At 40.9% G+C, this 14,899-nt stretch overlaps 1 protein-coding gene across 2 annotated transcripts in view; it reads right to left on the minus strand.

Moving 5' to 3' along the window:
- ASTN1 (astrotactin 1) overlaps window positions 1-14,899 on the minus strand; it is a 323,018-nt gene that overhangs the window by 72,748 nt on the left and 235,371 nt on the right. For both annotated transcript variants that reach the window (XM_024133669.1, XM_028488086.1), the window contains exons 15-16: window positions 10,463-10,567; window positions 8,004-8,192 (exon numbers count right to left, since the gene is read on the minus strand). In XM_024133669.1, the coding sequence (XP_023989437.1) occupies window positions 8,004-8,192; window positions 10,463-10,567 (294 nt within the window). The remainder of the gene's footprint in view (window positions 1-8,003; window positions 8,193-10,462; window positions 10,568-14,899) is intronic.

A 14,899-nucleotide genomic window follows, 5' to 3' on the forward strand; every position in this document is an offset into this window, starting at 1 on the left:
GGATGAGCAGGGATGATGGGGAAACCCACTCCCTGTTAGTCTTTGAGGAGAGAATCTAGCTTTGCTATTCAGAATGTGGTCCTCAGACTAGCAGCTTTGGTGTCATCCAAGAGCTTGTTAGACACGCAGAATCTCAGGCCCCACCCAGACTCACTGAATCAGAATCGCCATTTCAACAACATCCCAGGTGATACAATATGCATATTAAATTCTGAAAAGCACTGCTGTACAGAAAAACAAAAACTCCTCCAGAAACTGGGTCATGATCGTATATCATGGCCTAAAAAAAAAAAAAAAAAAAAAATCCCACAACAAATAACCAAAAATCCTGAAAACTCAAGATGAAAGGCAGTGGATCCTTCATGAAGTCTAACCATGGCTGACATTTGGCCCTGTAGTGGTCACTTTAGACGAGTCACCTGGCTTCAATTCCATCTTGATCCTACTTCCATTTTGCCCACTCATCTTCCCACCTTCATCTCTTCTTGTGCCACTGGCAGGCAAAACAGCAAGCTGCCATTTGCAATGTATCTCAGTAGGTGAAGGCATTCTTCTTATCCTCACTCTGCCACTTACTGCTTAGGTGACCACATGCAAGTTATTTAAGCTCTCTGAGGCTTTATTTTCTTATCTATAAATAGGAAACGTAAGACTTAAGTGATGTGTATGTTTGAGGATTAAATGAGAACAGTTATGTAACAGGCTGTTTGGTAATATTATTTTGGTAACTTCTTCCCTCAACCTACAGATCCAGTTTACTGCGGACTCTGCATCAGAGCCTGGGGACTTGAAGACTCAAAATAAATCCTCACACATATGTTTAGAAAAGCTTAGATCCTCTTGGAAGCCTCTGTTTATGATACTACCCGGCTCAGCATCAGCGGCACCTTCATCAGGCCTGTCTGCCTGGGAATGCCACAGAACAGATGTCTTCTCTAAACCCCCTCTCTGCTCACTTCAGGGTTTTGCATGTAGCAGGTCCTCAGGAAAAGTTTGTTGAATGAATTAATTAATCATTGAAAGAAAATAGATGTATGCCATAATCGCTTTGCCACTTGGGTGCTAACTTTGTCACTGTAAATGTGCATAAAAAGAGCCTTTGCAGCTGGTTTGCAACCCTGGGGTTGTAAAACGTAAAGCATTATACAAACTTAAGTTATTACTCTTCATTGGCATCAAATACACAAGACTAGGTCTCTGCTGACCAGCACTCACAGACTGGATCAGAGGCTGATGGCTGATTCAGCTATTGTTTTTGTTTCAGCCATGGAAGAAATCCGTTCACTATCCTGGGGAGATGAGCCAACTGAGTCCTTCTTGGGTTCTGTCCGCCCAAAAAATAATTGATGAAAAGTAGAAAACATGGCATCCTGTGTGGTAGAAATACAATGCCATCCAGGTGGTTTACTTCTTTCTTTGATTCTAATCTAACTTAAGACTTCTCAGAGCTAGAGGGCCCCCCCTTAAGGGACAAACTCTCAACTTGTGTCTTGGAAGAAGAGGAAGCTATTCTTCTTAGCTTTCTCCATGGATAGGAAGCAACTGGCTAGAAACCAGCTAACCAACTTCCTGTGGATTATGGACTACAAAGTACAACACAAAGGAAGAGCTTCCTTATTCCCAATTGTCAACCCAGATAACCCCACTGATATGCCCCAAAAGCAATGGCAAGGAAAAGCTATGGCAAAGGTCAGATCTAACGTAGCAATGAAAGTGATATTGGAAAAGAAAGGAAGAAAGATCCGAGGAAATCCACTCCTGAATGGAGTACCAAAAAAAGAAAAAAAAAGAAATAAAGAGAGAAAGAAAATGTACTGAGCTTAGTGTGTCAGGTTGAGGATTAAAATTAAGCCCTTGGAAGTTCCTAGCTGAAGAAGGTTCAAATTTTGGTCACTTCTCTGGAATCTACAGATCTATGGCTCTTTTTACTGGTTTCTTCTGAAGTAAGAACAAAATAAAGGATCTATTCCTTCAACAAACAGTACAACAGATGCTGATAATATGCCAGGCCCTGTGTCAGGGGTGAAGACTAAAAGATTGGTAAGAAATGATCCTATTGTTTTGCACTTCCTCCCAGATTTCTATCCAAAGTTCAGCTCTTTGTAGATACAATTGTGTGATATTTTTCCAGTTAACTTTCTAAGTCTTTACTCTAGATAACAGAAACTTTTCAGAATATATTTATCAGTGCGTTAAGAAAGTTTTATTATAAAGGTGGCACATGCTTACTGTAGGAAGAGCAACACAGAAGTTTTTAGTACAAAAAATAAAAGCCCCTACCCTATACCATATCCCTAATCTTGAAACAAACAGATAACTTGTGTGTGTGTGTGCGTACATACATACACACACACACCTAAATATACATAGATAGTGAGAGAGAGGCTAAAGATTATACTTATATAGATGTGTATATGCATATATTTATATATAACATTTTTAAAACAGACAAGACCCTAATATATCTACTTTTCTGCAACTTTCTTTGTTCACTTCCACATGGCTAGGAATAGACTATATCTGGATAGATAGACAGTAAACTGTAGTAATAGTTGCCTGGTTGCCTCTGGGGAGTGGAACTAGATGACTGGGAAATAAGAGTGAGAGGAAAATGTATTTTTCACTTTATTCTGTTTTACACATTTTGCATTTTTTAAATAAACTTTTTAAATTACAAAACGGAGGGAAATATGGTACATGCTGTCAAGTCTGTTATCATGGGAGACAGTCATACAGGGAAATGACAATACAGGGAAATGTCAAGAGTGCTGTCAAAGGATATATATAAGGAGCTCCAAGAGCATAAAACAGGAAGCAAAGAATTCTGACTAGAGCATCACAGAAGGCTTGGTAAAGTGGTGATGTTAGAACTGGCTCTTGAAGAGTAGAAAGGTGATGGTAGAATAGAGGTAGATAGAGGACAAGGTTAAGTAGGCTCAGAAGTGTGGAAAGGCTCAATCTCCTCTTCTGAACCAGTGGGAACCTTGACCCTGGACCCAGAGTTGGGGCCTGACACTGGGTCAAGGTATCATTTAATTGCAGATGGCAATTTATAGAGCTGAAGGGGGCAATTAAAAGACACAAGCAAGAAACAGAAATCATAGCCAGGAAGAATAATCTGCTGATCCTAAGGGCCTAAGAAGAGAATAAGATCCATCCAGAAATGAGGCAAAGGAACAGACACCAGGGAATGGAGTAGGGTCAGGGGGCCGGGTGGGCAAGAGAGGGCCCAAGAGAAAATTTCTGTGTGGGACAAGTAATTATGGAGACTTTAGAGCACATACCTCCGGCCTCAGACTGGGGCAGGAAGGGAGACTCTGAGGCCTTAAACTGTCTGGAATCAAATGCAAAGGTTTTGGATTGATAGCAAGCAGTCTTGTGTCATCAGAGTGGAGGAATGCTCGGGGTAGGGAATGGTCAGTGATGCAACAGCCGGAGAGGGTGGAGGGTGTGGTAGGCTGAATATTTGCTCCCAAAGATGCCCAGGTCCTAATTTCTGGAACCTATGAATGTTACCTGTGCCTGGCAAAAGAGATTTTGCAGATATGCTTAAACTAAGACTCTTGAGATGGGGAGATTATCCTGCATTATCTGGGCGGACCCAATGTAATCAAAAGGGTCCTTACATGAGGAGGCAGGAAGAGTCAGAGAGAAGACCATGTGACTCAGACATTGGAGTTATGCACTTTGAAGATGGAGAAAGGGGCCACAAGCCAAGGAATACAGGCGGCCACTATGAGCTGGAAAGGGCAAAAAAGGGGTTCTCTCCTAGAGCCTCTGGAAGGATCCTCCAGCCCCACTAGTACCTTGAGCTTAGACCACTGAAACTGATTTGGACCTCTGGCCCCAGAACTTTCAGGAAATAAATGTATGTTGTTTTAAGCCACCAAGTTTGTAGTCATTTGTTACAGCAGCCATAGGAAACTAATACAGGGAGTGAAGCCATGTTCATGCTGAGAAGGCAGTAAGGCATTAGTGAAGGGCTCCAAGCTGAAAAGCCATGTCATTAAGGGGTATTTAAAAAAGATAACAGATAGTGAAATGCAGAATGGACAAGAGTGGCAGGAAACTGAAGAAAAGGAGGCACCTGAGGATGCTATGTCAATATTTCTTATGAGGGCTGATATTGTAAAGTCATACAGTTTTGAGAAATCGACGAGAAGACACCTGCTGAAGAAATATTTAGGGGGTAAAAAGAACAGAACTTGTAAATGGTTGAATGTGGAGGGTGAAGGAGAATATAAAAGACCCCTCACTTTATATTTTGACCCATCAATGTGGTTCACGAATCTACTAGCAGATACAGAGAAAAGAGATGCTGATCACTGAGGTGCCTATAGAATATCCAGGTAGAAATGGTAAACACTCACAGACAAATGAGCTTTTGAATTTCAGGGAGAAGGGAAGGATTTGAGATGTGGGTTGAGGTATATACAAAAGAGATTTACCCAGCAACAGTGAAGAAGAGGTGAACATTAAGGATGAAATCCTAGAAAATGGCCAAAATGTAAGTGATTTCTTTAGAGGAGTGAGGGCAAAAAAGAATGAGAAATAAAGGCCAAAGATTTATGAAGAGAATCTGGACAGAACAGCATCAGAGACACAAAGGGAGAGGATTTGCAAGAAGGCAGACCTGGCCAAAGGGACAAATTCTTTAGCTGAGATAGATGAAATGGTCACAGGATAGAAAAATGAACCTCTGCTTATAAAGTCTTTGATTTCCTTCTCCGGAGCAATTTCTGTAGTGTGACAGGGCTGAAAGCAATTATTTGAAGAGTGAAAAGAAGTTGAGGAAGTAGAGAAAAGATGTATAAACTACTTGCTCAAGAAATTTGATGGTGACATGTTGAAAGGAAACAGTGGTAAAAGAGTTGCATATTTATAAAAATATTATTTTTTGGAAAATAGAAGGTTGGGGAAGGGATAATTGTGGCTGAAGAGGTTGCAGAGATTAAAAAAGAGGAGGCCAATGAATGAGTGAGGACTAAGAGGAAGCAGAGAGGGAAGGAAGCAAGTGTACAGGTGGAGAGATTCGCCTGAAGAGGAGGAACTCACTGCATTTCCTGAGGCACAAGGGCAAAGGACAATGAGAAAAGATGGAAGTCAGTTTAGAAGTAGAGAGAGCGAGGTTGTAAATTTCAATTCAGATAGTCTTTATTTGCTCTGTAAAAGAAAAAGAAGAGAGGCTAATCTTAGACCGTTAGAAATGGAAATATGTTATTCATGGGCTCCAGTCAGACTTATCTTAAGACAGGTGCTCCTAAATATTGGTCTGACCAAACCATATAGTGGTTGTATGACGAATAAGTGGCTGTTGAATAAAAGGCTGCCTCCTGAAGAGCTGTTCAAAAATATCCATCTCTGAGTTCTTATCAGTCAGGCATACCTAAAGCATTTTATGTGTCTATGATAAAACCCACATGGGAAGTCACCACATCAGAAGGGCTTTTAACCACCATTCCCCCCGAGACGACCCCAACTGCCATCAGTAACAACAACCTCAACAATAACAAACACTTGTTGAGGGACTGTCATGTGCCTGGCTCTGTGCTGGACCCTGGGATTTTAAAGTTGAATAAGGCATAGAACCTACCCTCGAGAAGTTGTGTAGTGATTTGCAGAAAGAAGAGGAAAGTCTTTAACTCAAATGTGTGACCTGAGAAAGCCTCTCACATAAAGGAGGACTCCTAGGATCCATAAACTGTCAGAGCAGGAAGAAACTACGGAAGGCTTTACAGGGGAGATGCCGATAATTAACTGACTAAACAAAAGTCGCCTGGCAGATTCTAGAGTCCCAGCCTTTCAGTCCTGTGATCTTTCCATTTCATTTCACCCCTGATAAACCTCTTTCCTATTCAATCCATAAGCAATTTTAGGTATCTAATCATAGGCACAAAAGCAAAGAACACAAAACCCCTTTTCATTGGAAAGTTTTTAAAGTTAGAATAGGCAAGAACATATAATTAAAGGACTCGAGTCTAAAAATGGTGTCACTTTTATGCCATGGTAGGTATAGCCCTCTCAGAACACTTGTCACCACTACTGTATAAATTCCATTCTGGAGCAATCCTCTCCAGAGCGCAGAAAAGCAGAAGAAAATCTTCCTTTGTCTTATGCACTTATAATCCTTAATCAGTAGCATGCTTCATGCTTTTGGAATAAAAAGAAATTAGTGCCTAGGGAGAAGAAAAATATTTAAGGGTAAGAATCACATCCAACAATAAGAGAGATAAACTCTATGACACAAAGGTAAGATTCAGGAGTCAGCTGGGGGGCAGGTATACATGGACAATTGCAAGAGATCAAAATAAACATACTAAAATGTTTGAATACCTTTTAATATCAATAACAAGCAAGGGGTGATATACATCATATTTATGAGGACTAAAGCCAACAGTTGGACTGTGATAAAATTAGTTCCTCTGTGTAAGAATGGAGAGGGATAGGGCATAGTGCAAAGGCCACGGACAAATTTCCCTCCTGGGCTTAGTATTTAACCTTAAGGATACTACAACGCTCAGGATAGACGCAAGAGGTAGAACCAGGAGTTCTGAGGAAGGTCAGGCTCGCATCTCCCAGCAGTCCTAGAGCCTGGCAATCCTTGAACCAACGGCAAACAGAAATAGAGGAGGTTTTAGTCCTTTGGTTCAATCACTAGGCTCTGGCATGGAAACATAACAAAGTTTTGCCAGCTGGAACTGGTCTTATCGAAATGTGCTTACATTATACTCCTTCTTGGCAAATTGGAATCAGAACAATTTTAAGATGCTGAAGTTTGAAGGGATACAAGAAGCCTGTGGTTGTCTCTTTGAGCTTAGAGGAATCAGGACCTGGGGGGAAGCCTGCAGTCCAGGTACAAGCCTCTTGCTTCTTTTGGAAGAAAGCTCCCAGCCAGAAGAGGGGCTCTCATGCCTCTACTACCTCTTGAGCAAGACAAAACAGAAATCTGTACAGAGCTCAGAGAACCAAGAGCATCTCAGCCACGGGAGCATATTTTCCCGCACTGTAGCACTGATGACAGCAGGGGGTCCCCAGTCTCAGAGGGACCCTTGATCATTAAATCTTAGGATGACCTACTTCTTGAGTTTTCACTGTGCTAATTTCATCACTTGCCCTTTAGCAACTCACACATCCATAATTTGAGCTCATCAGAATGCCATGAGGATAAGCTCAGAAGAAATTCCATGAATGGCAATTCTAAACCAGTCTTGGTTGATCAGAACACAAATTTACCAGCCAGTACTCCTCCTACATCACAAGGTGATTCAAAGGGTTCCAGAGGGCTTCCCTGGTGGCGCAGTGGTTGAGAGCCTGCCTGCCGATGCAGGGGACACGGGTTCGTGCCCCGGTCTGGGAAGATCCCACATGCCGCGGAGCGGCTAGGCCACCGGTTCCAGAAATTCCAATTTCTTATACTTACTTGGACTGAATACTAACTTGCCATCAAACAGTGGACAAAGATTTATTTGTGAGGTTGTTATCCAGAGCTATACAAACACTTGGGGCAATGGAGATTTCCTCATAGCACAGAGCAGTAGGAAAAATGCCCCTAAACACAGGGCAGGATGGAGTGAGAAGCGGTTTACTATGCAGTTACCCGAAGGGGTTGCCAGCCAGTGTAGGATGGGATTGCTGGAGGCAGGGAGTGGTGAGGGAGACTGCAACGCTCTCCTTTTCTCCCCTACTCCATAAGAACAGTCTAGTATTTTGCCCGTGCTATGGTAACAGGATGCATGGTGACTGGTAAGTCCTTTAGAAGACTCTCTCTATGATAACCCGCTCAGTGGTCATACAGTTTGGACCCCCTCCTGCATATAAAGTTTTCCCAAATACTCCCATTTTGACATTTGGTTTTAGCAACCAAAGCTTGGCAATTTAAAGGGTGGGCAAGAACATCGAGGCAAATCTGAATTAGTCCTTCACCTATTTTTGGTCCTATGGATGTACCTAGGCAGCCAGGACTTGCACAGGGAGTAGAACTTGCTGATGAGCATGTCACTCACCTTTGCTGATGTCTTCATATTCCAGCCAGAGTCGCCGCTGGACCTGCTTGTTTGGGTACCAGATAGAGCAGGATTCCTCAAAGCCGTAGATAGCTTCCTGGATGTAATGGTTGCCAAACTGGTCCAACAAGGCTACAAAATCCCCACGAGATGTAGCCCCGTCTAGGGAGTGGAGAGCATTGCTGAGGGCTATGGAGAAACGTCACCCAAGAAAAAGAGTGAGGACTTACAATATGGGTATCTGGATTCCCAGGCCATCCAGCCTCAATGTGCAAGTGCCATGTGGCCCAAAGTGATGTTGGAGAGCTGGCTGGAGCTACCAGGTACTTCCAGGTAGCTAAATCAGACATTTCAGTTCCTAAAAGAATATTTCTTCCACCCAGTTAGTTATGTTGTTAACTTCGTGCAAGTTAAGCATAACATTATCAAATCTCCAGTACCTCCCTGCTTAAGTCAAAGTTTTTTTTTTCAAATCACAAGTCATGACATTAAATCAATTTAGTGAGCTCAAATAATAGCATTAAAAAAATGAAAAAGAATAGCACAGTCTAAAATAGAAACGCAAATACCAGCAGAGAACATTTCACTTGGGAAGATGAAGTATGGCTTCATGAACCTTCTGTGGTGTTGTACGTGGGGACATGCCTGTGCACAAGGTCGCGGTGTAAAATGTGCTATAACTGTGGGTAGTGACCAAAAAAGTTTTCAGGATGCTGCCTTGATGCAGAGAAATGGGTAATGGGAAGATAATGGAAGAAGAAAGATAAGGAAAGTCACTAAAACACTGCTTATATTTATTTAAGAAAAGCAAAAGTATAAAGACTTTGAAATGGCAAATGGAGGAAAGAATCTGTTTGCCTCCTCCGCAGACAAATCTCCTTGGATTTGCCTTCCCTGTTTAAGAGAATCATATTTGTCAGAAAGATAACCCATGGCAATTTTTCCAAATCCAATACCTTCTCTACCTGACCAACTTTGTACAGCCTTCTTTTTGACACACCTGTGCCCTATCAGGACAAGGCAGAGCCCGGCCCAGGCTTGAGACCCCAAGTGCAGAGGTCCACATTGTCCATGATGCCATGTGTGGCTTTTAAAAGCACGTGGCAACAGAGATATGTGATTGTTAACCCCTGATATGCATAGCACCTGTGCTGCGTGCAAACTGAGTATGTGAAAAATACTGCCGTATTTTTCTAGGATGAAGAGTAACTTCGTTCGTTCCAAGTGTTTTCTGCACTGGCAGTTCACTTCAGTAATAGCCACATCTCAATCCCTTATTGCCAAGAACTCTTTCATGATAGAAAATAAAAAGTTCTGAGTCCCTCTGTGCACTTTGGAGATGTTCTATATCCTTAATGCCTTTTCTTTCTCTAGTATATGTCTCACTTCTCTTCACAACTCTCTATCTATCCCCTACCCTCTATCTCTCTCTAGTTGGCCCTAAGGCTCGGCCTCCCTGTTGCCGACCCTGAGTCCTCTCTCCTTGTCTTGTTCCTTTGCCAACAATCGCATCTGGCTCTAGTTACCCTTTTATTCAATACAGCAAAGCCAGACTCTGGAGCATAAACTTCAGGTCTGGTACATTCTTTAGGTAGCCCCAGAGGAAGGAGTAGAGTAATGTTCTTCTGGTCCATGGGGATGAGGCAGAATAGGGATATAACCTTAAGGATATAACCTTAACCTATGTTAAGGTCACTTTGTAGAAATTTTCTCTTATGAAAATTGCACAGTGGGATTGCTCAAAAGCTAGGAAAAACTTGACTCAAGGCATTTATCACTAAGATTTGAAGAATATTTATACAAGGTGTCTCATTTTTCTGTTTTGGAACAATTTATCCTAAGTTCAGAATTCACTACTCCTTAACTTATTAGATATAAAGATATATATGTAAAACATAGATGTAGATGTAGATAAATCTACATCCATCTATCTATCTATCCATCCATCTATCTTGCTTACTTGCTTTTAGGAACCATAGCTGTTTTCTATTTATCCACTCCCCTTCCTCTTTCTTGCTCTCTTTCCCTTATTTCTTTCATCATATAGAACCTCTAAAGTACAGTAAAGTATACTCTTTGCATTTGGAAAGTTTTATTCTGTCAATTTATAAAAGTTTGCTTTTGCATATCCTCTCTACACACTGGGTGACCCCAGGAAATATGATAAAGTAAGTGTTTATATTTATCTTCAGTAAGTGTTTATATTTATCTTTATCTTTATCTTGCCCTTTCCATCTCTTCTATTATCCAAGATAAAACTTGCAATTTAATCTATGCTAAGAAAATGATCCGATTCCAGCCATTTGCCCTGAAGGGTGAATCGAGTGACTAGGTTATAGATCTTGTGGAGTGGCTAGATTTCGGATGGTATCTTCAACATTGATAAAAGGCTTGTGCCCTTGGGAAGGAATGCCACACCCCAGGAGCAGGTGGGAGGGATGGCTTGCAGCTGTGCTCACCCTGAGAGACAGTCACTTGTTTGAGTTTGATGTGGTACATCACAGAGCGGACCTTCCAGTGCTGCAGGACGGGGTATCCGGACACCTCACTGAAGTTCACCATCCCTAGGGACAGAGGAAATGCGGGCTCAGTGCATGTAGTGGATTCTCAAGTGCCAAGTCTACTGGGTTAGGGGGTGTAATTGTGAGGAAATGAGAAAGCATTTTTGGATGGAGAAAATTTCTGGAATCATAGTAATAACAGCTATCACTTATTGAACCTATACTCTGTGCCAGGCACTTTGTATATAGTCATATGATCCTTGTAAACTAGGTGTTATTGTCTGCATCTTATAAATGAGACAACTGAAGCTTAGAGAGGAGTTTGCATAAGGGCCCTAGGCCACCAGGTAGAGCCAGGATAAAGTTCCAGATGTGTCTGCGACCAGAACAGGGTTCGTAACTATTCTACTACAATACTCCCTTAATAAACTCATATGAAACTCTGGGCTTACTGTAACACACAGGTTTTTATTCTCTTTAATAGCTGCAATAATTGACTCAGCTCAAGTTCCTGATAACATGGATTTTTGTGTCCCATTTAACCAATTTGTGTTCCGTATTTAAGTTTTAATTACTCTGAAGCTGATAATGCTTGTTTCATCTTTACCAGGAGGGACAGTGTCAGCATGACTAAGTTAGTATGGGGCAGGAATGGGCCCTATACGGAGTGTCATCTATGTGCTAGACATATGATAGGCACTTTATTTGTGGTCCCTATTTTACAGATGGGAAAACTGAGGCTCTGGGAAGCCAAGTTACTTATCCAAGGTCATTCTCAATAAATACATCCTTGTAGCCTCATAGTGATGTTGTAATGAGCTGTTCTTGTTTGAACACCTTGGAGAAAGAGTGGCACTCTACTTGAATTCTAGTCATTACTATAAATATAAAATGCTACAGAAACAAAATAATTAGGCCACAGGAAATAAAAAAATCACCTTGCTAAGTTTAGAGCACCAATTTTGGCTTCATTTCTATGCCTGATATATGCACATGTGTGCATATATATGTACATATGCAAATATAATGGCCACATATATGATAAATTTAGATAGATAGTGAGCGTGTGTGTGTAAATATAATGGCAATAATACATACGTAGTGAATTATCCTGCCATTTTGACCCATGCTTCCTTCAGGCTAAATCAACTAATTTAGTACCTAAACTGGATGAAGAGTAGGTAGGATTAATTAGCTGCTTGTCAACTCTGATCAAATTAGCTGAGTAGCTGCCAAATTTCCATTTCTGTGTGAATCATATGGGAATGATTATTGGTAGAAAAACAGGAAAAAAAAGGTCAGAAGAGGTGCTTACTGAATCAATTGCTTAAATTTGATCTCAGGTAATCAAAGATAAGTTACTTGAAACTAAAAGAAGGTTTTCAGCAATTTTCTTTTCAAATGCTCTTCTTTTAGGGCATTAAGCTTTGTGACAGTAGTCATACTTCTGCATACTCTGGCTTTTTGCCTTTATGTTAATTGTAAAAGCGTATAAAGGAACTTCTAACTTTACAAGTTTAAGACTCCAGTCACATAACTCCAAGGTACGTTTCATTAGTTATAATGTGCATGTTTTGTAAAACTGTTCTACGTAGTATGCATTCTCTAGTGATGCGAGCTCATCAGCTTGCTGTTATTTCAGAAACTCTATTAATAAAAAGATAGCAAGCCTGATAAATAAAGATTTTTCAATATATCAGAAAACATTCCCTTTAATGGACTTGTTTCCTAGCAGAAAAAGAAAAGGGCAGGAAATCAGGAGGCGGGAGTTCTAAGGCACCCATGCTGCCGAAGGGGGCAGTTTCTGCCTGCCAATCCACTGGCCTGAGCTTCCTCTCTGGTACCTGGCCAGGGGACCTTGTGATTCTCAGTTGTTGCATCTGTAAAGTGAGCGGCTTAGCTCAGATGACCCCTTGTTTCCTTTTCAATTCTGTGATTCCAACCAGCTGTGTGACTTGGGGCTAGGCAACTCATTTCTTTCAGTTTTCGTATCTGAAAAGTGGGGATGACGGTATTCATCCTGCCTACTTTACAGGTAGGTTGTCAGGACAAAATAAAGTTATGGGTATAAGAGCACATTGAGAAAAGATAAAACATCATATACGTACATGGTTTCCATAATGTTGTCCCCCTCCTCCCTACCTCTCTCTCATCTAATTGTGTGAACTTGACATTTGTTAATTGACGTTTTTGTTATAAATTCCCAGGCCTTAGTTCAGGTCAGTAGAGGGAAGGGAAAATAAAAGAAGCACGGGTGTTGGCGGTGGGCAGGGATGACAGTGTCCCACATTCGCCCAGGATGAGCCAAACAACTGAACTCCATTACTTCACTGCTAAACAACAATTCTACCGATTGCCTTTATGCTACACCATAGTCAGGGAAACAGTTATATAACTGTTAATGCTCGGGAAATGTTGTTCTGTGCCCATTACAGATAATATTTCCATTAGTTAAAAGGAAAGGGATATTTTAAAATATGTATTTTCTGGCTGAGTCACAGGATTCTTTCTCAGTGTGCCCTTGCAGTGCGGTTAGTTCCAGTTTTTTATTTCATTTTATTACTATTTGTGATACATTTGTGAATGACTTTTTTTCCAAAAAAAATATCTCTGTTTTCTCAAGAAAGAACATTATTTTTCCCTACATATGTGTGATAAAAGAATGACTGAATAGACCTATGTGAAAGAAAAAGAAAGAAAGAAAGAAAGAAAAAAAGAAAAAGAAAGAAGGGAGGAAAGAAGGAAAGCAAGCAGGCAGGCAAGGTAGGAAAGAAAGAAAACCGAAAGAAGAAAGGAGGAAGGAAACAAGAAAGGGAGGGAGGGAGGGAGGGAAGGAGAGAGAGAGAGAAAGAGAGAGAGAGAAAGAAAGAAAGAAAGAAAGAAAGAAAGAAAGAAAGAAAGAGAAAGAAAGGGAAGGAAGGAAGGAAGTTACTTTTATCCTGTTATTTTATTGAAATGTCAAGGGGATGTTTAAGATTTCGTGATTATGGCACCCATCGGACCCATGAATGTGACCAGCAGCCTCCTCTTCCTCCTTGATCTGCCTCTGGACCCTTTTTTTTTTCTCAGCTGAGAGACTGAAAATACAAATGGATGATGGCCAGACCACATGTAAAAACAGAACTCTGACCCACAATCTGCAGCAACCAGCCCAGCAAACCACCCTATTATCTACAGCAACCAGCCCAAGAAGCTAATCTACAGTCTCTAAGTCAGACTTGTAGGAAGTCAGACCATTATCTCTTCTAGTTCAGGAAGCCAAATAATGACCCCTGTAACAATCAGGCCAAACTCACCAGGACTTGATTAATAACTGACAGCTTCCCTAATTTTGTTCTTGCTTCCAAGTTAGGTTCCACCAGAGAAAGTCAAATAGGTCTCCTAAACACTTACCTAAGAATACCTCACTCCTGGTTAGTTGGATCACCTGCCAACAGCTTACATGCCTATCAGGGCATATCTGAAGCCCTCCCTTTTTTCCACTCTGAAGCTTTCCTACTTCTCTGCCTGCCTCTCAGTCTCTGCCAAAATGCAAGTGATGGTGGCTGACTCCCTTGCTGTGTGTAAATAGCCATTACCTGTTTTCATTTTGTTGGTCTTCATTTATTTCCACACAACTTATAACACCAAAAAGGTTTGTAAAGCATAAGAGTTCTTAACTGTTTTGGTAAGGAAGAAGGTAATAAGCAAGATAAAACACATACATCCGAAATTTTCCAGTACATTCTTTAAGCCAATAATTCTGAAAGATCGAAATAGCTGTTATGTGTAAAAGGATTCTCTAGTTAAACAGATTTGGGAATTGCTGGGCTAAGTAAAGTAAAATGTATTTCTTTAGTGCAGGACTTCTTGGAATCTGTTCCAAGCTCAGGTGCTGCAGATTGCTGAGAGGTAGATGCTACTGTCTTTCCAAATTATTTGAAGATAGAACCTATTTATGAGTGGAGGGCTGGTTTTTCATGAAAAAAAAAATGCTTGAAAATGCTGATATAGAAGAATCTGAAGATCACTTTCGCCCTAAAATCTTTTAAGCTTGTAGGTTTATGGGGATTGCGACCTATAATAGCACATAGTGCGGCATGATATGACATTCTCTGTATGACTCTCAAGAAAGATATAATTAAAATGTTACCAGAACTAGGAAATAAATATGGAAGAAAAGTGGTCAACCATCTCTAACTGATGCTTCTAGTTATTCTGGGCTTTGAAAAACAAGACTGATTCCTTCTTACATCAAAGGAAATACCTACTCTTGGACTAACTGGTATCACTTCTTAATCAAAATACATTAAAAAGAAAGGCTGGGTAGAAAACTAGCAGGTCAAGAAAAGTTCTCTCTGTACTTTCAGGAACGTCACTGTCTCAAGACCATGAAAAAGGAAGGGTCCCACCAGG

The sequence above is a fragment of the Physeter macrocephalus genome, chromosome 4 (genome assembly GCF_002837175.3).
Source record: "Physeter macrocephalus isolate SW-GA chromosome 4, ASM283717v5, whole genome shotgun sequence".
Taxonomy (NCBI): Eukaryota; Metazoa; Chordata; class Mammalia; order Artiodactyla; family Physeteridae; genus Physeter; species Physeter macrocephalus.